At 45.2% G+C, this 22,045-nt stretch overlaps 1 protein-coding gene across 8 annotated transcripts in view; it reads left to right on the top strand.

Moving 5' to 3' along the window:
- Window positions 1-22,045, top strand: part of RPS6KA2 (ribosomal protein S6 kinase A2) — a 451,644-nt gene that overhangs the window by 310,391 nt on the left and 119,208 nt on the right. For all 8 annotated transcript variants that reach the window (XM_063623636.1, XM_063623635.1, XM_055269515.2 and 5 more), the window contains one exon: window positions 15,602-15,718. Coding sequence is in view for 6 of the 8 variants with exons in the window: in XM_055269515.2 (XP_055125490.2) it covers window positions 15,602-15,718 (117 nt within the window). In the remaining 2 variants the exon portion in view is untranslated. The remainder of the gene's footprint in view (window positions 1-15,601; window positions 15,719-22,045) is intronic.

Genomic DNA, 22,045 nt, shown 5'->3' with positions numbered 1-22,045 from the left:
GTTAATTCTTCTTTGCATCCAATGTTTACAACGAAAGGCGGCAGGTTAAGCTTTATATCACGTTCAGCTTCATAAAACTGGCCTGACAGTCTGGGAATATGTTAGTCTTAAGAATTGAAACAGAAGCTAAAATGTTCATGAATGAGCAAAATTTTGCAGATCTCTTACTTCTGGGAAAGGGGTAGCAGTCGCTTCTCAGGTCATCATTATTTGAAAAGCTCTAAGTCTAATAAGAAAAATATGTCACTCTGTGGGAAGAAGTAGCAGAAAGCTGAACTTACGAGCTGCATCAGTTGCTTCCGTGATGACAGCGCCAAGAACTGCACTAGAAAATTCCAAATGCTCTTGCCTGGACAGACAGATAGACAGATACACACACGGGGTTTGGTGCAGTTTCCAGCCACTGCCTTGGGGTAGCCTGTAGGTGAGAGCTCCTTCTGAGATATGCATACTAGTTTCCCATGAACAGACTTTGACCTAACCGTGTATTTTTCAGCAGGGCTAAGTTCTGAATAAGATCCAAGAATACGGATGCAAATCTCGGTGGGGATTTGCACTAATGTTCCAAAGCTGTCATTCTGAGAAAGAGGAGCAATTTGGAAACATTTGAAAACAGATGATAGTAGGCTGGCTTTCTTTTTTTAACGTATCAGCTTGTAATGGGTGCAGAAATTAGCCAAGTCTGTTGAAAGCAGTGCCCTGTGTTTGGCTCAGCAATGGCATCATCTAACAATGGGATGAGCCGCACGTGTGCTAATATGTGAGTGTTGAGTCAGGGCTGACTGGCCCATGTCAGAGCCAGCAGAGAAAGAGGGCTGGCGGGGCGGGTCAGTGAGTTGTCTCTAAGTCCTTCCCACTCTGCCCAGTTGGCTACTCGGGAACACCACGAGTGGGTGCCTTTTTTTTTTTTTTTTAATGACTCCTGTTTCTTTCCCAAGCATTTTCTTGCATTAAGGAGTTTAAGGAAAAAAAAAAAAAAAAGTGGGACTAAACATGAGTAAGTGGAGGCTGGGCGTGGTGGCTCACACCTATAACCCCAGCATTTTGGGAGGCCGAGGTGGGCAGATTGCTTGAGCTCAGGAGTTTGAGACCTGCCTGGGCAACATAGTGAGACCACCATCTCTACAAAAAAATACAAAAAAAATTAGCCAGGCATGGTGTCACTTACCTGTAGCCCCAGCTACTCAGAAGACTGTGGTGGGGGATCTCTTGAACCTAGGGAAGTCGAAGATGCAGCGAGGGGTGTTTGCACCACTGCACTCCAGCCCGGGCAACAGAGTGAGACCCTGTTTCAAAAATAAAAACAAAAACCAAAAATGAGTAAGTGGCTAAGACACATGCTCTCTCCAGGGTTTGAGTTGAGCCTACCTTGAGAATTTTACATTCAGCAATATTATGTAAGTGTGTGTTCAGATGCTAATGATAATAAACCATTCAGATGTCAAGCTGTTACTAAAACCTGGTGGATCAGTGTCAAAGCTAGACTGCAGAATCCGTAGAGAGCCATTGCACACCTGTGGCCATTGCCAGGATACAGCCCACATTAGCCTCCAGGGACCAGCGTGGTTGTCGGCCCATCCCTGCTATGCCACTGAAAAAGAGCTGGTCGTCTTTGTGCATAGGAAATGATAAACTTTTTACTTAGCAATTCGGAAATAGCATCCTCGATGCATGGGTTTCCTAACGAAGTTTCCAAATCCCTTTTTCTAATATAAATAGTGGACTTTTTGGCATGTGACTGTGAGAGCTTCAGAAACGTTTTGGGATTGTCTCCTCCATCACTGAAGTCTCTCCCAGGCAAGGTGTGTGGTCCAGATGCAGAACAGGACACCTGCAATTGGGGGATGTGACCAAGGCATTTTACCAAACCTCAAGCTAGGGTAGATTTAAAAAAAAAAAAAAAACTTTTATAATACAATTTCTTTTGATCTTGAACACTTATATATTGTGCCAGTAATGGCTTCTGGAGTGTAGAAAGTTCTCAAGCCCACATCTTTCACCACACAGAGGGATTGGCTGTCATCATGTGAGTGAGGCCATGCCACTGGGTGATTCTGCAGCCTGGCATTTGAGCAGGGCCTCCTGGGGACCGCCAAGCACCACTCTAAACCATTTCACAAGTTTTCATTGATTCCTTGAACAAAGACTGAGGAAAGATGGTGCCAGACACTTCCCAAGGTAGAAGGGGATAAGCAGACGTTAGTACAAAATGTGGCCTGTCCTGTGGGGGGTCAAAGACCTGTGAAATTGAGAATTGAGACTGTATTTAATCCATGCACAGCCACTGATTTCCCCTGTAAGTGTTTATGGGGTCAGGGAGCTGCTTTTGAGCAGCACTGGGTAACAAGGATCTCTAGGTAGGTGAAATCCACCAGGTGTGATCTTCAGCCTCTCAGTCTGTGGTGCTTGCGAATGACAATGGAAACGCTGATAGAATTAAGTTGTGTCATAAGACAGTCTGAAAGGGCGCTGTGCTGTGTAAACTACTTCAGTTTGTCGCCTCACTTGAAATACCCTATCTGTGCCCAAGACTGTTCGGAAATCTGTAATTTATAGCTCATATTGGGAAAACCTACTGCATGTTTGCATTTCAGCAGTTAGCTTAATTCCATTCAAGTTATTGTCTTGTGCCAAGTCCTTCTTGCTCTGACCATTCTGCAGGCTCAGGGATGGAGGGTGATCAGATGCCCAGTGGGCTGGTGGGGCCATTTCAAAACTTTGCACCATATCTAATATTTTTTTTAACAAAATGCTTCATAATCTTTTAGAATGTAATAACTAAGTTAGTTTAAAAAGAAAAGAAAGAAGGGTGGTTATTTAGTGAACTCCTTTGAATGAGGTTTTTGTCCAAAAGTTTCATCTTTTCAACAGTTTTGGAAACGGCTAAGAGATGACCTGCACATTACCTCTGACATCATTTAAACCTAATTCTGAAGTGCTGATTGTTTTTCGTATGGCTTCCATTTGTAAGACTCGTCAGGATAGGAAATAGCACACAGAGCAGGGGCTGCCACATGCCACATGTCTTCTGAAACTCCACTGGCCACATTGGAAATCCTCTCTCAGGAGATCTGGAACGATCTACTTTTAGCAGGAAACTGAAAAAGTAGTTAGGACCAGAGAGTATTGCAGAAGTAGTTCTCTTCCATTGCCCCAAGTATCTTATTTATGCATTGGAGAATACTATTCACACTGAACCTTCCTTCAAAGATTAAGGGAGTATCAGTCCAACACACACATACATTCCAAAAGGGAAGGTCACTGGTTTTGCTTGAGTTAATCCTAATGACTTTGAAAGAAAAAAAAATTGAACCCTTCATATTTATATCTAGAAAACTACTTAATGTAAAAGAAATAAATGTGTCACACTTAACTCAGTTATCTAGTGTTACAGAGAGTAGTACCTAATTTCACTTTCTTTTTTTTTTTTTTTTTGAGATAGAGTCTGGCTCTGTTGCCAGGCTGGAGTGCAGTGTCGTGATCTCGGCTCACTGCAACCTCCGCCTCCCAGGTTCAAGCGATTCCCCTGCCTCAGCCTCCCGAGTAGCTGGGACTACAGGCGCCCGCCACCATGCCTGGCTAATTTTTTGTATTTTAGTAGAGACGGGATTTCACCGTGTTAGCCAGGATGGTCATGATCTCCTTACTTTGTAATCTGCCCGCCTTGGCCTCCCAAAGTGCTGGGATTACAGGCATGAGCCATCGCACCCGGCCCTAATTTCACTTTAAAACAAGTTCTTTTGTTTGTCAGTTTCCAGTAAATTGTTGCCACCCACCCCTAGAGACACCCACCTCCTAGGAAAAAAATCTATGAACTGCCTCCCTGACTGCCCGCAGTGCTGGGAAGTGCATGTTGCTGTCCATATTGCAGGCGTTCATGTTCGCCATCTGTACCCTGATTGGAAATTCCATGTTGATGCACAGGAGGAATCTTGTGTGTTGAGTATAAAAAATGTTAATAGCTTTAAAAATATTGAGTCTTTCTTTTTTTTACCAATTAATAGGTTTATTCTTTGATCCAGAAATGATATCCAAATTGTTTTCCATTGGCTTCCATTTTTTTCCCTTGCAGCAAGTTGTTTGATCTTATTTGCTTTTCAAAACTCACAGTTAATTTTGCCTGAACTTTCCATTATAGTTCAGTGCAGCTGGATAGGATAGTAGTGAGTAAAGAAAGGGAATGTCACATTTTAAATGTCCTTATATAGAAACTTGGCCAGTTTTCCATTTCTGTATAGGAAATTTAGAAAACAAAGGGGAGAAAATTAATCATTTATATTTTCTAATACTATCACTTCTAATATCTTGATGTATTTTCCATAAATATTTTTCCTACCTTGTAAAAATGTCATGGTAATCATCATATACATGACGTTTATTTTTCTGCTTTCTTTAAATCTTATAACAAAGCTCTTTCAATATTGCCAAATAGACTTAAAAATCACTTTTTACCATTTTTAAAATTTTTAAATGATTATAGAGTCACAGGAAGCTGCAAAACACACGGTAGAGGTCCTTTGTGCTTCAGCCGGGCTCCACCTTGTACAACCACAGGGCAGTATGAAAACCAGGAATTTTATATTTGGTACAGTCAACAGACCTTATTCATATTTTACCAGTTTTACGTGTACTCATGTGTGTGTGTATATGAGTTCTCTGCAAATATATCACATGTGTAATTTGTGGCAGTACCATCCTGATGAAGATACAGAACTGTCCCATTGCCACAAATATCCCTCATAGTACCCTTTTATGGACACACACACACCCCAACACCAACCATCCCTCACCTCTGGCAACCACTAAACTGTTCACCTTTATAATTTTGCATTTCAAAAAATATTTAAATGGAATCATACATTGTATAATCCTTTGATATTTGCTTTTTTTCACTGAGCGTAATTTTCTGGAGATCCATACAACTTGTGACTAACAGTAGTTTGTTCCTTTGCATTTGTGCGTAGTATTCCATGATGTGTGATGTACTGCAGCTTGCTGAACCATTCATTCATTGAAGACCATTTGGGCTGTTCGAGTTTTTGCATCACAAATAAAGCTGCTATGAACATTTGAGTACAGGTTTTTGTGTGAGCTTAGTTTTCATTTCTCTGAGATAAATGCCCTGGAATATGTTTGCTGGGATGTTTTGTTTTGTAAGACGCTGGCCAGACTGTTTTCTACAGTGGCTGGAACATTTTATATTCACACCAGCAACGTACAAGGTCCAGTTTCTCTGCATCCTCACCGGCATTTGATGTTTATCACTTTTTTTTATTTTAGCAATTCTGATGGATATGTACTGATACTTTATTGCGGCTCTCCGCTTCTCTAATGACTAATGATATTGAGTATATTCTCATGTGCTTATTTGTCATCTGTGTATCTTCACTGGTGAAATGTCTGCATGTCTCCCCCATTTTCTAATGGATTGTTTTGTTTTACTATTGACTTTGGAGAATTCCTTATATATTATGGATGCAGAACCTTTGTTGGATATGTGGTTTACAAACATTTTCTCCCACTCCATAGCTTGTCTTTTCGTCTCCTTCACAGAGTCCTTGCAAAGCAAAAGCTTTAAATTTTGATGAAGTTTGATTTATCACTTTTTTCTTTGATGAATCATGGTTTGGGTGTCACGTCTAAGAATTTTTCCCTAGCCCTAAGTTTGGACAATTTTCCCCTATGTTTTCTTCTAAAAGTTTTGTAGCTTTATGTTTTATATTTATGTCTGTGATCCATTTTCACCGACATTTAATTATTGTATAAGAGATGGAATTTAGGTTAAATGTCTTTTCTTCTTTGCCTGTGAATGTCCAGTGCTGCAGCATCATTCATCGAAAAGGCTGCCCTTCCTCTATTGAATTGCTTTTCCAAAAGCAGCTGGGTATATTTGAATGCTCCTATTCCTGGGTCCTCTATTCCATTCCATTGATCTGTGTGTCTACCCCTTCACCAATAGCACACTGTCTTGATTACCGTAGCTATGTAGCAAACCTTAGCATCTGTAGAGAGATTCCTCCCACTTTAGTGTTTTTTCAAAATTGGGTATCATAGGTCTTTTGCTTTTCCATGAAATTTTAGAATAAACTTATCTATACTTAAAAAAACCCTTGCTCAGATTGTGATGGGAGTTTGTACCTACAGGTGGATTTGTGAACACTTAACATCTTTACTATGTTGGCTCTTCTGAACTGTCAACATGACGTGTCTCTCCATTTATTTAGACCTTTGATTTCTTCCAATAGTGTTCCGTAATTTTTGACGCACAGATACTATACTTGTTTTGTTACTTTATATGTAAGTATTTCGTCCTTTTGGAGTAATGGGGAAAAGTGCAATCACTCTGAAAGCCTACATAAGCTTTCATTTGGTGGATAGATCATCATTTTCCTTATTCTTCCCCGCTTGCTGGACGTTTCAGTCATTTCTTATTTCTTCACTGTTACAAATAGTGTTACAGCTTTCTATGTGTAAATGTTTTTGATGAATTCTGAGGAGTGAGGTCCCTGGGTCAGAAGGTGTGCACGTTATGCCTGTTGGTCGGCCATGGGATTTGTACAGAATAGAAGCAGGCTTTCTGTTCAGGGCCCGCCAGTCTGTCCATAGGACAGGTGCGTTTCCACTCACAGTGGTATTTCTTTTTCTAAAACACGGACTCAGTTACTCTTTCAATCCTTTCCTGCATTGCAGCTGTCTACTCTCTGTCACAATTAATATAAAGTTCCATATAAGGCACAATTACTGTTTTTCTGAAAACATGACCTCGTTAAGCGGCTGCCGCCATCACTCTGCCCGCCAGAATGGCCTCTTCTGATCCTTTAGCACATCTTTCCATTTGCTAAGATGTTGTCAATTTGAATAATTCATCCCGATCTGCAGCCTAACAGTTTTGCTCTGCCAGCTCTCATCCAGATCACAAACACCATGCCTGACCATTTGGGCACCAGCACCACTGCCGGAGAGTGAACACTCAGCCGCCGACCTTTCAGAACCATTTTAGGGATGAGACTTTCCCCATCACCCCATCAGCTGTGATATTGATTGCCATGGATTTGGTGGACCATTTTTTAGAAATCCATTACTTAAGCAGCTTTTCCTTGCAGAGCCCAACCTGCCTTCCTCTAAGTTGGTGGTGTTGCAGTGCTGTAGAGTGGGTTGGCCCTGTGCACACTCCTGTTTCAGCTGCTGGAGAGGAGGACCCACGTCACTGGCCTCTCTTACCCCAGCAAGCGTCCCTCTGCTGGGTATCTGAACGGTCTGATCAATATAGCCTCGTGTTTTTGCTCAGTACACTTGAAATAGACACTAATTTTGTCTATTTGCAGGGCTGAGGTAGAAGGATCGCTTGAGCCCAGGAGGTCGAAGCTGCAGTGAGCCAAGATCATGCCACTGCACTCCAGTCTGGGTGACAAAGTAAGACCCTGTCTCAAAGAAAAAAAAAAAAAAGAAAAGAAAAGAAACTAACTTTGTGTGAGAAGAGCTCACCAGCTCAGGGTTCCCAACAGCTGGGCACTCTTGGGATGTGCGTTTTCTTTACATCCCAGTTGACTCAGCATTTTTTATTCTTCTTAATGGAAACATCACAGCCATCAACTTATTCTGGTAGAGGTATTGACCAAACATTCACCAACATGTTGCTTTTGAAAAAGAATGAGGAGATCACATTGGAAACATGTGGATAATTGAGTCTGGGGGAAGATGATATTTGTAGAATTTCTATTTTCCCTTTTCTGCTAAAGAAATAGGAACTTTATCCCAATAGATCTCACTGGGATATGACTGTAGTTTTCTTGGTTATACTGATGACGTAGTTTATTATGATGTAGGTTTTTCCACTTGTGATTTTAAATCCTGTGTTTTCAGTTTTCTCTCATCTCTTGGTGCAGTTTCATACTATATATCTCAGAGACAAAAAAAAAATGTTAGTTTTCCAAGTCAGGGTGACACACTAGCATAAATAATGTCTCATTTGGTGCACACCAGGCATGCATCCTCGTCTCACTATCACCGGGTTGTTACCTGGCATTATTTTACAGTTGTGCTAAATAATACAGATGTATTCAGCCCCTTTAGGCACTCATCCCACTGCCCAGACCGGAGGTGGTCCCATCTAAAGCTGTTCCACGAGGAAACACTGTGACTTAACCTAACCTGCATGCGTGTTCCATCTACCCCAAGTGTGAGGCTTCTTGGAGATCGTTCCCGTGCATCTTAGTACACTCATGTCAGTCAGTAGCTACCGTCTCATTCCCCGATGCTAGTAATGAGTCTTTGTAAAGCAAATCATTGACAATAATTTTCAAGATGAAGTGGAAGGGGTCACGGAGCCAGTCTGACATGGAACACCGTGTCAGACACCAACACCCCAAGCTTCCGTGAGGACTTCACACTGATGTTTCCCAGGGAGGTTAAGGATTGGAGGATTTATTGGAATGAGCACACCCACAGAATGGCCGATGTCAGGACTGGGAGCCCATGTGTGTGCAGGAAGCCCTGGCTCTCCACTCTTTGCACGTCTTTTCTGTGGGAAGGAGGCCCCTGCAAAAGTGGCGGCGCTCCATCTGTCAGTCACCGTTTATAAGCACAACTTTCAGAGTCCAATTTGCATTGACTGTGATTTATAAAAATACCAGCAGACTGAGGGATGAGAAGAAGGGAAGGGAAAATAATCCACGGGAACAACAGGCAATGAAGGCGAAGGCAGAAGCAGTGGCAAGGTGGCAGGGCTTAACGAAAACCAGAGAGGAAGTGTCCTGGGGAGGTTCTTCTCTCCTCAGTCACTAAAATGAACAGGGATGGGGTGGGGAGGCAGAAAGGCCAGTTTCGATAGAAAGAGAAAAGAAAGGAGAGAAATGCCAAGGCTGGTTTTGCTGCTTCTCCTCCTTTCTTCGCATAATCTCTGTCCACTCAGTGCTGCTGTGTTCTAGGAACCTTATGTTAGCCCAGCCTCAGTTCCAATGAGCTTCAGTGAGTACCTTAACGGAGACGTCTCCCCAAAGAAGAAAGGAGCCCGAGCAGCCAGCCCACTCCTAGATTGTCACTGTGCATGCAGTGACTGCAGTGACCACTCTTGGATGCTAAATCACTTTCTTTGGTCAGAAAAAGAAAAAGCGATATTCTAGGATGGATGAGAAAACAGAGCCCAGCCCTGTTCTTGCACATTGCTTTCCCTCCGCGGATTCGGCAGCATCCATTTGAGCGTTGTGTCGAACAGATGCAGTTCAAACTCTGAAAATGACCAGGGTTGAAATGGAGACCTTGTCTTGCTGAGCAGGCCTGTGCTCTATCAAGTAGATAGGGTCACACTCCTGAAATTTCAGAGCTTCTATCTGCGATCTTGACATGGCATCTGGTATTTTCCTTTCTCTTTCCTTCTCCTGCTTCCCTTCCTCCTATGATTTTGTGGCAGATTTATTCCTCTTAAATTAAGCCGTCTTTGTTTCACCTAGATTCCAGCAGGCACCCATGTCACCAGCCTGATTTCCATTATTGAGGGTACTGGTTCTGCCGTACTAAATGGCTCACTTATATTTAGCTTTTTAGAAATGGAAGGGAAACTTTTTGTGGAAATGGTTTCCTAAGGAATTGATTGGACAAATGCAGCTGGTCCCATCATTTCATTTCACATTTGCTCACACCAGCAAAAGCAGACACATTTGCGGAGATGCATAAAGGGCAGTTTAAAGAGCAGAGAAGGCCCCAGAATTCGCGAGCCATTACCCCTCTAAATGTCCTAGGCCCTGGTTGGAATGGAAGCAGCGTTGCTAGGGGCATGGGTCCTGGGCCTCAGATGATCTGAATTCTGGTCCCTTGAATAGTAAGATGCCCAACCTGCTACCTGGGAGGTTCCTTCTGGTTCTTAGAGTCTTTGGTTCAAATGTCTGGTTATTTTTATTTCATATTAGTAATTACAAAACAGCCTACTGGAGGATTTTTGTCATGGGTGGCACGTGTTCACTGGTGCAGCCAGCTTTCCTGGTAACCAAAGGCCGAGGACCCACGAGCTATCAGGAGTCGTGCCGCAGATGGAGCTCGCTCTCTGGGGGCTGTTCCTGCACAGACTCCCCTCTACTCTTCTCAGCAAGTCTGCGGCTGTCTTTCTTTTCTGGAAGAGGCTAAAAAGCCATTTAGTGAATCTTCTCTCCCTTTAAAAGCATTCCTGAGCTTCCATTCTAGCAGCGTGGTAGACTAGATGTGGCCAGCCCTCATGTGAAATACGACTGAAAGTCCTGGATCAACTATCCCTTTAAGAATGTTTAAAAGTGTGAGTGAGCTGGGAAGTAAGGAATACACAGAGGCCAAACCCTGTGTTAGAGCAGAGAACCCAAGGAAGGAGACAGTTAAAGCCAGCTTTCTCCTGGAGGCCAGGTGACAACCTGGTGAACTTGAGCTTGGCTGTTTACAGCCTCACAGGGCAGGGGAACTGGTGACAAATCCCAGGGCTGGCCCCAGGCAGACCTCTTGCCTCACTGCCTGCATAAAGCTGGGACTTGAAGGAGCTCCATCCCAATGTAAGAAAAAGCCAGAACAAGACCTGTCTATCTCACACACACTCACGTATGTGCATTCCACATGTACACGTGCACACACACACATGCACACACTCAGGACAGTTGCCTGTGATGGGCCTCTGGAACTGGACCTCTGGGAGCAGCCCCTGCTGGAGATTGAGATTTGAGAGTTGTCAGTGTTTATTCACATGGTTTGTAAAGCCCTGAAACAGGACGAGGTTCCAAGAGGGTAACTACATGGAGACAAAAGGCCAGGGACTGCACCCAAGGGAAAGGTGACCTTGGCAGACACAGAAAGAGGGGTAGGTGGGAGCAAACTCAGGGGAGTAGGATGTACTGGAATCCAGGTGAAGGGAGTGTTTCAAGCAAGAGGGGGTGAATAGCCATGCCTGGTGCTATGGAGGATGGAAATTTGGCCACTCGATTTAGCAATGGGTAAGATTTGGATGACTTGAGAAGGGCACTTTTGGTGAGATAATGAAAGTCAGATTCTAGGTGAAGCTAAGTTTAGAGATTCCAGACAAAGGAGGCCTTACCCAGGGCCTGGAATCTGCATTTTAACAAGTTCCTTGGGGTGATTCTGAAGCAGTTGGGCAACACAGAACATTCATACGTTCAGAACCTCCAGGACACGATACTGTTCCTGGGCAGGTGTGTCCGGGTTTTGTGCCTTGAGAGAATGACTTGCGATGCGGTGCTCTGTCATTTAGCCTTTATATGATGCCAGCCTCTTTGTCACCAGGGATTCAGGAGGGACTCCACCAATGCTGCCCTCAAAGCCAGGCTCTTGTCCACATGCTCATCTGTTCATGCCATCAGCAGCAGAACAGTGCTGGCTTGATGGGACCTGTGAGTCGGAGATATGTTCTTTTCCACATTTTCATAAACCACCTGTGTAATAATATATTCTGTTATTATTCTGGAAATTAATATCCTACATGTGAATCTACGATTTCTAGAATGACCTCTCTCCTTTTTTGGAAATAATGTGAACCCTTGCCTATTTTGTTTCCTATGTCCTTATCATTAATTTTAATTTGCACTTTTTATAAATATTATCCCTTTAATGACATGAAGAGCAGATGATTCAGAACAGAGGAAATGACCTAAGAAGGCGACTTTGGCCCAGAGAGAGGCATGCAGAGTCACAGTGGCCAACCTCCCTCATCCTGTCATCCTGTCACTCCTGCTTCCCAGCCGCTCCCAGCAGCTGCTGAAATACCTGCCCGGGACTTCCTGCAGTCATTGGAACTTTGAGTGCAGTTCTGCAGGAATTTAAAAAATTCCGCACAATTTGTCACATTCAAACATCATTTAAACAGTTTATACCTCTAGTTTTTCTTTCTCACGTTACAAAATGTTTGGAATCGTTGCTTATGGAGCTAGCACCCGATCTCAGTCCCAGCTCCTCCTCCCAAAGCTCTCAAGTTAGCTTTGAAAATACTGTTTACAGGAGCTGTGCTGGAAACCGCATGCTCCCGCCGTGGAGGCAGCGGATTCAGGAACAGACTTGATCTTCCTAAGGGGTCGCGTGCAAATCCTCATCAAGCTCTGGATAAAATTACCTGCCTCGTAAAACAGAAAAGGCACATATTTCAAAATGAAATGTGAGTAACATTTTCATGCTAGTTGCCGCTTAGGGCGGTCGTCATGAAGGGATCCAGAAACCAGGGCTGTCCAGAGACGGTCGTCATCAGCAGTGCCCGGGAGCGTGGTGCTGGGGCTTCATCTGGCTGTTTCCTATTCACACAGACCCCAGAGTGCACGCCGAGTCCATGGAACACCAGATCTTTTTTCGTTTTGTTTTTTCTTTTGGGGAAAGTGAAAAAGAAAGTTAAGCATCCTGCAGCAAGTTCGAGCTAAAATGTCGCTGTGAAGGCAGAACTCTGAAGTCTAAAAGGTGACACTCTTGGGGATTTTTTTCCATTGACGCCTCAGGTGCTTTGCTGTTAAAAACCTTACTGATTTGAAATGAGAAATTAACTCTATCGCAATATTATTAGGGAAGAAAACTGGAGTTTTTTGTGTCATTTTAGGAGATGAAATTATGTATGTACTTCAGGTACATTTGCTCTCAATACTTTGACAGAAAGAATCTGCGCAAAATTTGAAATGTTATGAGATATCTGCGTCGAAGGCTTTGATTCAAAACGTTACAGAAATGACTCAAGAAGGTGAACTTCTGCAATGGAGATGGGGGTGTGGCGTAGACCGGGGAGGCGGGAGGCAACAGGGGATGGCAATTCGGATGTGCTGAGGAAGGCGTGAAGCCAGCCTAAAAAACGGGCTGACTGGGAGCAGGGGAACACCCATGGGAATCCCGAGGTGCCAGCGTCCATGGCCAGGTGGCATCCAGGTAGCCTGGATGCTGTCACTCTCGCTTCAGAGCCCAGTCCCACAAAGGCAGTGAAGGGGACCAGAACCCATGGGACTGCATGAGCTCATTCACCACAGCTGTGGGTCTCAGACCCTCCACAAAGAGCTGCTGAAGAAAAACGAAGGAACTGGAAATCTTTAGGACACATACACAAGGGCTGGGAAACGTGCCCCAGGAAAGGGTGGTGGCTGCAGCGCGAAGCCTCCCTGGCCAGCTCGTGCCTCGCCTGCCCCACACCTCTGGGCAGTGTTGAATTTTACTTTCTGTTCTGCAGTGTCGCAGTTGCCATGCTCACATTACCAAAATGAAGTCACAGGAGGATGTGCTTTGGTGGTGATTCCTTTTTTCATAGTGTGGGCGTCGCATTAACACAGCTGCATGATGGGAGCTATTTTGGGAGGGAGGCTGGGGTTTGGATGACTCATACACATGCTAGTCCTGTAGGTAGAGGATGTTAATGGACCCATTGTGAGGAAAGTGTTTTAGTAACAGAAGGGGAGTATTTTGTTGTTCTTTAAATGACAAATCGTCTGCAATTTCTTTCTTCCTTTGGTAGGTCAATGACAGGAAAAGATAGCATATATGTTTCTGTGATGAATTTTTTTGAACTTGGGCTCCTGTCTTTGTTTTCTGTGCAGGAAGCCTCCTCCAGCAGCCACGCGGAAGGTAGTGGTTCTCCCAGGCAGTGACACACGTGGATCCCTGAGGGCCTCATTTTTCTCTGTCCCTTTCCATAAACCAGGAGATTTCACCACAAAAGCTGCACAGTCTCCAGTGGCTAGCATGGTCCTGCAATTCTAGTAAGCCTGTGCTATGAAGGGAGGAAGGGCTTAAAATGTGATGTCCGCTCACAAATTAGCATCTAAATATAATGCCCATTGGCTGGGCTGTGCCTCTGGCATTTTTACTTACTCATTCAAGAAGTAATTATGAAGCAACAAAATTGTAATTCTGTATCTTCCAACTGCACTCATATGAACCTCAGGATGGATTAAACAGAGTCAATTTTGGCTATACTCATTGTTTTCCCAAACAAACAAACAAAAAAACCACTGTTTTTACAAAAATAGCAAATAATCCTTGAAGATATGGAGACGGAAGTGTTTCCTTTAACTGAGAATGGAAAAGCCATAGATAACTGCATAGGCTTCTAATCCGCTGTGAGTTTCCACGGCTCAGACACCTTATCTGCTCTTACGTGTGCCTCTATTTGTGACATGGAGGTAAAATAGCAAGATTTGTAAGTAACTGTTTCGAGAAGCTGAATTTTTCAAACATTGTCATGTAAGTTATTGCTATTGTGATTTCATTTGAAAGTCTTCACTCTTAGACTAAAACAGAGGGTAGAAGTACTTGGCTTCAAAGTGAGTCCTTGATGAGAAACCCACCTCTGTCACTTCCAGCTATTAATGTGTAATCTGAGTCTCAGGAGAAAATCTCCACTGCACAGTTTCTTAATGAAAAGAAGCAATGATGAATGAGAGGCCCCTGGTTCCCAGAGCACTCTATGCATACAATTCCTGGTCGCTGTTTTTGGACGCACATTTTAGCCAGCAGTTTCTGAAGTTTTTCAGCCCCTCACCCCGAGCTAAAACTGTAGAAAGGGGTGTACGAATGTATAGATAGTGGAACAGAAATCTCAGAGAAATACAGAGATAAATTCAGGGAACAGTTGGGCTCGAAAGTCTCATGTTGGGAGAAACACCTCCTTTCCAGTGTTCCATTTCCAGGGCCTGGCACTTGGGCAGATGGCCTACCCCTTTACAAGGGAAGTCATGTGACTCTGGGGACAGGAAGCTCTGGGATGAAAATTTGTAGTGTTTTCTGTCAGTGTTTTCACTTGTAGACTCTTTCTCCTACAGGGAAATCTTGCTTTCTGGGCTGGTGGAAAATCTTACCTGACTGCTTCTTCTGAAATATAATCTAGAGGATGGCAATGATGTGTTCTTTACATTAGCTTTGACAAACATACCAGGGACAGCATGAATCAGAAGGAGAAGGAGGACAAGCCGTCTGCATTTTCCAGACCACTTCTCCATCTAGGAACCCGTCAATGTGCTTTTGGTGTCATTTTGTTCCCTAGTTTCTATATTCGTCGTACCAGAACTTCTGCCCAGACTGTTAAAGAGCAGACTGGATTTCATTGAGAGTACCCTTAGATTTTTCTGAGGTCCTGGTAAGACCAAATGACAAAAGTCCATTGAGAAAAGAAACCGTGAAGGCCCACGGGGTGCACACAATAACCACACACGTCACCAAGGTGATTCCATAAAACTAAATGGGCTGGGCACGGTGGTTCACGCCTGTAACCCTAGCACTTTGGGGGGCCGAGGCAGGCGGATCGCAAGGTCAGGAGATTAAGACCATCCTGGCCAACATGGTGAAACCTCGTCTCTACTAAAAATACAAAAATTAGCTGGGCGTGGTTTTGGGAGGCTGAGACAAGAGAATCACTTGAACCTGGGAGGTGGAGGTTGCAGTGAGCCGAGATCAAGCCACTGCACTCCAGCCTGGGAGACAGAGTGAGACTCCATCTTAAAAAAACAACAACAACAAAAAAAACACTAAATGGTGTCTCCACTTTTAAACTCCAGCGCTAAAATCCGTAACAGACCCAGCTCGTGGAAAGTCAGGGAAGGAGGAAGGAGGAAGCTGTGAGCGACTCTGAGGGACGCCTCGCAGTGTGTTTCTCACCTGTGCCGCTCTCTTGCAGGAAGAAGGCGTCGTGAAGGAGATAGACATCAGCCATCATGTGAAGGAGGGCTTTGAGAAGGCAGACCCTTCCCAGTTTGAGCTGCTGAAGGTTTTAGGACAAGGATCCTATGGAAAGGTAAGTTCAGCCCTGGCTGGCTCTTGAGTCTCATTCCTGAACACAAAGGACACCTGGACAGAGCCCCCCTGGATGAAAATCGCAGGCAGTCCTCAGCTGCAGGGCTGCGATCACGGGAACCTGGATAGTTCGGAACCGGGGCCCCACTTTGCACAGCCAGAATTCCAGTGGCACAGGGCTGGGCTGTGCCAAGTGAGAACAGCAGTGCTGTTGGAGCCGCCACATGCACATCTGCTCCCTCTCTGCAGCCTCCCTTGGCTCTTGGTAAATCATCACCAAGGTGAGGAAGGTTATTGACCTGAGCCAATGTATCTTTGAAAGTGCATTCTAACAGCTGTTTTCCCCAAAGAAAGAAAAAATAAGAGAACAAGGAAAAAAAGAAAGAAAAGAAAAGAATCCACTCCTCTGGATTGGGCACAGGAGCCAGGAAGGCTGGAGTCTGCAGCCGGCTCCCCTCCTCACCCTGCACGATTGCCTCGTGAAGCCTCAGCTTCCCCACCCACTAAATGGAGAGGATAAAACCTACTTTATACAGTTGTTCCATGGAGTAAATAGGGCACGAATCCCACCCAGCAGTTGCCTAAGATGTATTTATGCAGTGGAATTGTTCATTTCCCTTTTTTTCACCTTCGAATTGCAGCAATAAAACCTAATTTCTTTCAGGAAATGAGAAATAGTTGGCTCTTCATTTAATGCCACATCCACATACAACAAGATGTCAATAATGCTCTTCAATTATGCTGCATGTGACTTATTCCAGCACAATGCTAATTTCTCTGCCTCCTTGGGCTCGCTGTTAGAAATATATAGGCTCTGACAACTTGATTTCTAGAACATAAGGGCCTGAAATAAACCATGAAGCCAACCATTCCTTACATGTAAGCAGAACAGCCTGGCTCTTTAAAGTAACTATTTTTGTGTGGTATGTAGACATTTACCAAATCTTTGCATTCTTCACACGACTTTGTGCCAAAATGCATGTGGCTCCTGTTAATTTAAGTGTAGAATGAATAGTACATTAGTGTTCTGGATAATCCTACAGCCTGCATGAACTGGATTGTTTGCAAAATTTATCTTTTGTCATGCTTGTAATGGAGAATGTCTTTTTCTTTTCTCTTTCTCTTTTCTACATGGTAATGTGGAAGGAACATGTGTTTACATGATGTATACACAAAATACGTTAGATTAAACCGTAGGAAATTACCAGCAATATTTTGGGCCTATGAAAATGTCTATTTAATATGGCTAGTTGATGTGGTGTTTATGAAATAGGGGGATGAAGATTTCAGCTTCTCACGATGTTGATAGCCATTACCAAAAAGCACAAAATCACAGAAGGCAGAGCCTGTGTAATGTGATAGTGGAATGCCTCACTATTAATTAGAAATGTAGAGAAAAAAGAGAGAGGAGAATGATTTTCTCCATAATTTGAAAACAGAGACAAGCAAGCATTCTTTCCTTTTTCTACCTTTCAAGGGTGTTGCCCATGTGTTGCTTCTTGAGAACAGATTCCACCTGTGGAAGCACAGAATCAGCCGAATCGTCTTTATCTGGAGGGAGGGAGCGCTGGAATACGTCCCACGGGGGAGGCCCAGGAAATGTCTGGGGGGCTTTGGTTGACCAGCTCTGTTGCACAGTGAATCTTACCAATGTCCTCCTCACAGAACTGGGGTATTAAAGATGAAAGGAGAAAGGCTTTTCTAGCTCCCTTGTTCAGATTTCAAATTTTGAATTTTAATTTTGCTTTAAAAAACATGTTTTGGAAAACAAGTGAAATCATGGTGTTTGGCAGAATCCCGTTGGAATGATAATGTTCATAACACTCTGTCCCTTTCCTTCCCAGCCTTTCACCACTTCTAATTTTATCTTTACTTGTGTCTTTATTATATGAGGAATTAAAAAGTAAAGTTTCAAGAACAGTAGTAGGTAGGGGAAAGAGAAGGATGAGGCAGTGGCAGTGCCCATGGGTGTCTGACCTCCAGGGACTATGGAATGGGCCAACTCCGGGAATGCCTGTCCAGAGCTGGTATGAGGGGTGGGGCAGCAGGTCCAGGCTGGGGCTGGTGTGGGAAGGGAGGCTTAGGTCTCCTCCATGGATTGATGCGAGCTGGACTCTGGAAAGAAGAGATATTATTCTCGAAAGCGTTGCTCAGACATTTCCAGGGAAGATTGGAGCTAATATCAGTCACTAGAGAGTCACAGATACAAATTGTATTTGTCCACATTGGTTTGTTTGTGGTGAGTTGTTTTAATTTAAGCAAAACTGATGACAAGAGAGGGAGAAGCCGCATGTTCTAATGCCCCATGTTACTGTATTCCTCCTGTCTACATGCAAATAACACAACCTTATGCAAGAGTCATCTTCCCTTTTGCACCTACCAGGGACAGAAGGACAACACTGAATGTTCTCATTCTGCAGAAAGCACCTGTTCTTCAGGTTTCCACCTCCTGCCTCCGCTCCAAAGAGCAGAGACCTGGTGTGAATCTGGACACAGTGTCCCGGGACAGGCCTTGCCTGGGAGCTGAGTCCTCCAACAGGGCTCATAGTTGCCTGTCACTGAGCCACTCCATTCTTTCTCTCTTACTTAGTGATGACATTGGAGATGTAGAAGTGGATGACATGCAGTTTCTTCCCTTTGGACTTTTGCACTGGTGCCAGCTCCTGACTTGAGACTGCGCCAGGAGCCATCCGAGTGACTCGTCCCATTGCATGTCTGTGTGAGCCGCTTAGGCTCTCCGAAGCCACTGCTCTTTGCCTGGTCAGCCGTAATAAGCTTGTTCCTGTGGCAGAAGCCGCACTCACCACCAGTGGGAAGCGTCTCTGAGCTCTGAGCTCAGTCCTGCAAGGCGAAGCCATCATGGTTTCATTGCTATCTAGAGAGCAGGGCCATGGGTGGTGCTTGGGACCAGAGAAAAGCACAGAAAACAGCCTTATCCTCAAAATGAAAAGCAATTTAAAGCTTGAATCAGGAAAGGAATGGAAGATGGTGAAGCTTGTTTGGTGTTGAAAGGAGGGGTGCAGACCCAGTGTTCCCTGCGAGCTTAGAGGAGGGAGGTAGAGGGAGGTGTGGGAACCACCCCAGGGCTGGGAAAGTGGCTTTGCCCTGGTCCCACCTCCTCACCTGCTCCTGGAGCTCCCCTATTCGCGTAAGTGCCAGGAGTAGGATAGGAAACCTCTTTTTCTTTAAAATATTCTGGAGAATGAACTGTAGGTTATGATTCCTGCATTCTAAAAAGGAACCAAACCAAAGTCTTTTAAAAATCCTTGCTTTTTCTGACTTTGCTGGTAGCATGACAAGAACGGGTCTTTAAATGTCTTCCTTTTGGGGGCGGCTGTTACCCAAAAGTCCCCGGAAGTGCACACGGGCATTTGGCTCCTGCTCGAAGGATTTTGCAGCCCAACGGCAACCCTCCAGTTCTGAGAGAGAGCTGAGAATGCTGCTGAGAGAATCAGCAGATCACGGTGATCCATGACATCATGAGGCAGTTCAGAGTGACATCGCACCTGTTGCCAGGTCGCGGTTCTCACAGCGTCTTTGCAATGCAGCACGCCAAGCTGCTGGAGAGGCAGTTCTAAAAATGAAATGAGGGGGCACACACAGCGCCCACTGGGTTAAGTATTAAAGACCCAGTGCCTGCGTTAGCTCAAGGTTACAGTGTTGTTTTGGAACTTATTAAATTCTACATTAAAATTGATCTTCAATGACAAGAATGACAGCAGAGAGGTAGAGGAAACTGCATGGCGCCCAAGGGTCAAGATCCCTGTCGCAGACCAGCAAGTTGCCACACTCATTACCGAAATCATTTTTGCACTTTTGCTGTATTTTGCTGCTTGTCTCAAGGTGCCATTCCCCTCCGCTGGGTCCTGTGCTTGTGAGTCAGGCAGCACCTGCTGCAGGAATTTGCAGTAACTGGCACTACAGAGAAGCTTGGCAGACATTGGTAGGATGGAGTTTTTTCCGTTCTTTTAAAAAACAAAAGTAGGGTTCTCTCTTCAAAACAGATAAGCATGAACATTAGCCATGACCATCAGTCATCTCGTCTTTAAGGCCTAACATACAAGAGAGAGAAGTTTCATGTGTCAAGACCTATGCAAAATTTGACATCATTTAAACCAAATCTTAACTGGCAGCTGCCCCATGCGGACTTGGTCTTCAGTTCAGACTTGAGTGGAATGGGGCTTCCTCTGCTCTTTGAGTTTATACAGTTGTACTTCTTATGGGTTAGAGGTTGAGTGCAGAGGTATAGAAAGTACGGACCCACTCAGGATATTGCAAAGGCTGGACCGTCCAAACACAAATCCATCATGTACCTTGCTTCCTTTTTCTTCAAGGTCCTCCCATTTTGAAAGAGGGAGCTTGTTGCTGTTTGCGAACTCCTGGGCTCAAGCGATCCTCCCGCCTCAGCCTCCCGAATAGCTGGGCCTACAGGCATGCACCATCACGCCCAACTAATTTTTCTTTTTTTTTTTTTTTTTTTTTTTTTGAGACAGAGTCTTGCTCTTTCGCCCAGGCCGGACTGCAGTGACGGAATCTCGGCTCACTGCAAGCTCCACCTCCTGGGTTCACACCATTCTCCTGTCTCATCCTCTCAAGTAGCTGAGACTACAGGTGCCTGCCACCGCACCTGGCTGATTTTTTGTATTTTTAGTAGAGACGGAGTTTCACCATGTTAGCCAGGATGGTCTCGATCTCCTGACCTCGTGATCCGCCCACCTTGGCCTCCCAAAGTGCTGGGATTACAACCACCGCACCCGGCCCTAATTTTTATTTTTATTTTTACTAGACCCGGGGTTTTGCTATGCTGCCCAGGCTGGTTGCAAATTCTTGGCCTCAAGAGATCCTTCTGTCTCAGCCTCCCAATGTGCTGGGATTACAGGTGTGAGCCACTGAACCTGGCCTTTTGTTTTCTGATTATAAGAATGCCTCATTTTGGGAGCTAACATGTCAGCTTCACCATAATGGAATGGATAGATTCATCTGTCACCCTACCAAAGTCCACCGTGGGCTGGAGCAACCACCCAAGACTTCCATCCTCCACACAGTGACTCAGTGACCAGGCTGCCCAGTTTGTCTCGCACCAGGTGTCCTCAGTTGCCACGGCAGGGAGTGGCAGCTGGAACGTTTTGCACCTGCTCTTCATTGCCTAGGCCAGGAAGGCACACCCCTGCCCTCACTGGTGTCACTGCCCAACTTACCTGCAGGATGCCGGGAAAATGTGGCGTCCCTGCCACAAACACAACTGTCCCTTGTTCCACACCCCCTCCAACTTTTTTGGGACCGTTTCCTCTCTGCCAGTGTGGCCTCTCGGGCACCAGGACGCTCACGCAGTCTTGCCCCGCTCCTGGACTCCTGGGCTGTGCCTGCCTCCTCCCTGCACTGTCCTGGCTGGTCCTGATCTCCACAGCACCACTAATCAAGTCAACCTAGGGACATTAGGCACATGGACGGGCTGGAGAAATGAAAGGAGTTGCATCAGATGGAAGCTAAAACTGTGCATGGCATGTGACTTTCCCATGATTCAAAGCAGAAGATCTCGAGAGTTAAGCACTAATGTTTTTCTCTCTGCAAAAATCCTGTCCTCAGACCCACTGCCTTCACATCTCTACCTGCCTTTCAGGAAGCTCACCCACTGCACAGAGGGAACACCCTGAGGCAGAGTCCTTCCATATGCAGTAACTTCCAGGGCTGCAGTGGGTCTGCCAGCAAGAGCCATGGGACCCTGAGCCCGGAGAAGGGCTTGTGCCTGTGTCTCCCACCACAGTGCGTGTGAGGGTGATGCCCCAGCTGTCACCCCAGGGCTGCACCACAAGTTTGTTTATCCAGCTTTGGGGACACACACACACACACACTCACACTCACACTCCACACATCTCCCAGAGATGAATATTAACTGTCAGTGACGGTGTAGTCCATAACCCAGGAGAAGAGGGAAGCCTCTTGCTAATTGCCTGTGACTTCCTGGAACCTAATCGGGTCCAAGAGGCAGCATTTCATCACACAGCATGATGCTGTACCGTCCTGCACCCCGGGTAGGGGTGCTGGGGTGCTTTCCCATGGACATCATCTAGAAGAGTCCCCACCTGGGGAGGGGCTGTGATTCAATAATGACAGTGATCGGGACGGATGGCAGGGCAGCAGTGGGGTCAGGAATCACTTCAGGGGCACATGGTGAGAACGTGACACTGATACAGGAACTCTGTGAATCCACATGCCTGTGCTGGGACCTTGTGTCTTCCCGGTCCCTCTTTATTTGTGCCTCTAGAATAGACGCTGGTTGGTCTCCCTCCAGTCTGGCTGCCCCAGCAGCCCCTGCTCCTAGAGCCCC

Source organism: Symphalangus syndactylus, chromosome 2, assembly GCF_028878055.3.
Source record: "Symphalangus syndactylus isolate Jambi chromosome 2, NHGRI_mSymSyn1-v2.1_pri, whole genome shotgun sequence".
Taxonomy (NCBI): domain Eukaryota; kingdom Metazoa; phylum Chordata; class Mammalia; order Primates; family Hylobatidae; genus Symphalangus; species Symphalangus syndactylus.
This window is presented reverse-complemented; position numbering and strand designations above follow the sequence as displayed.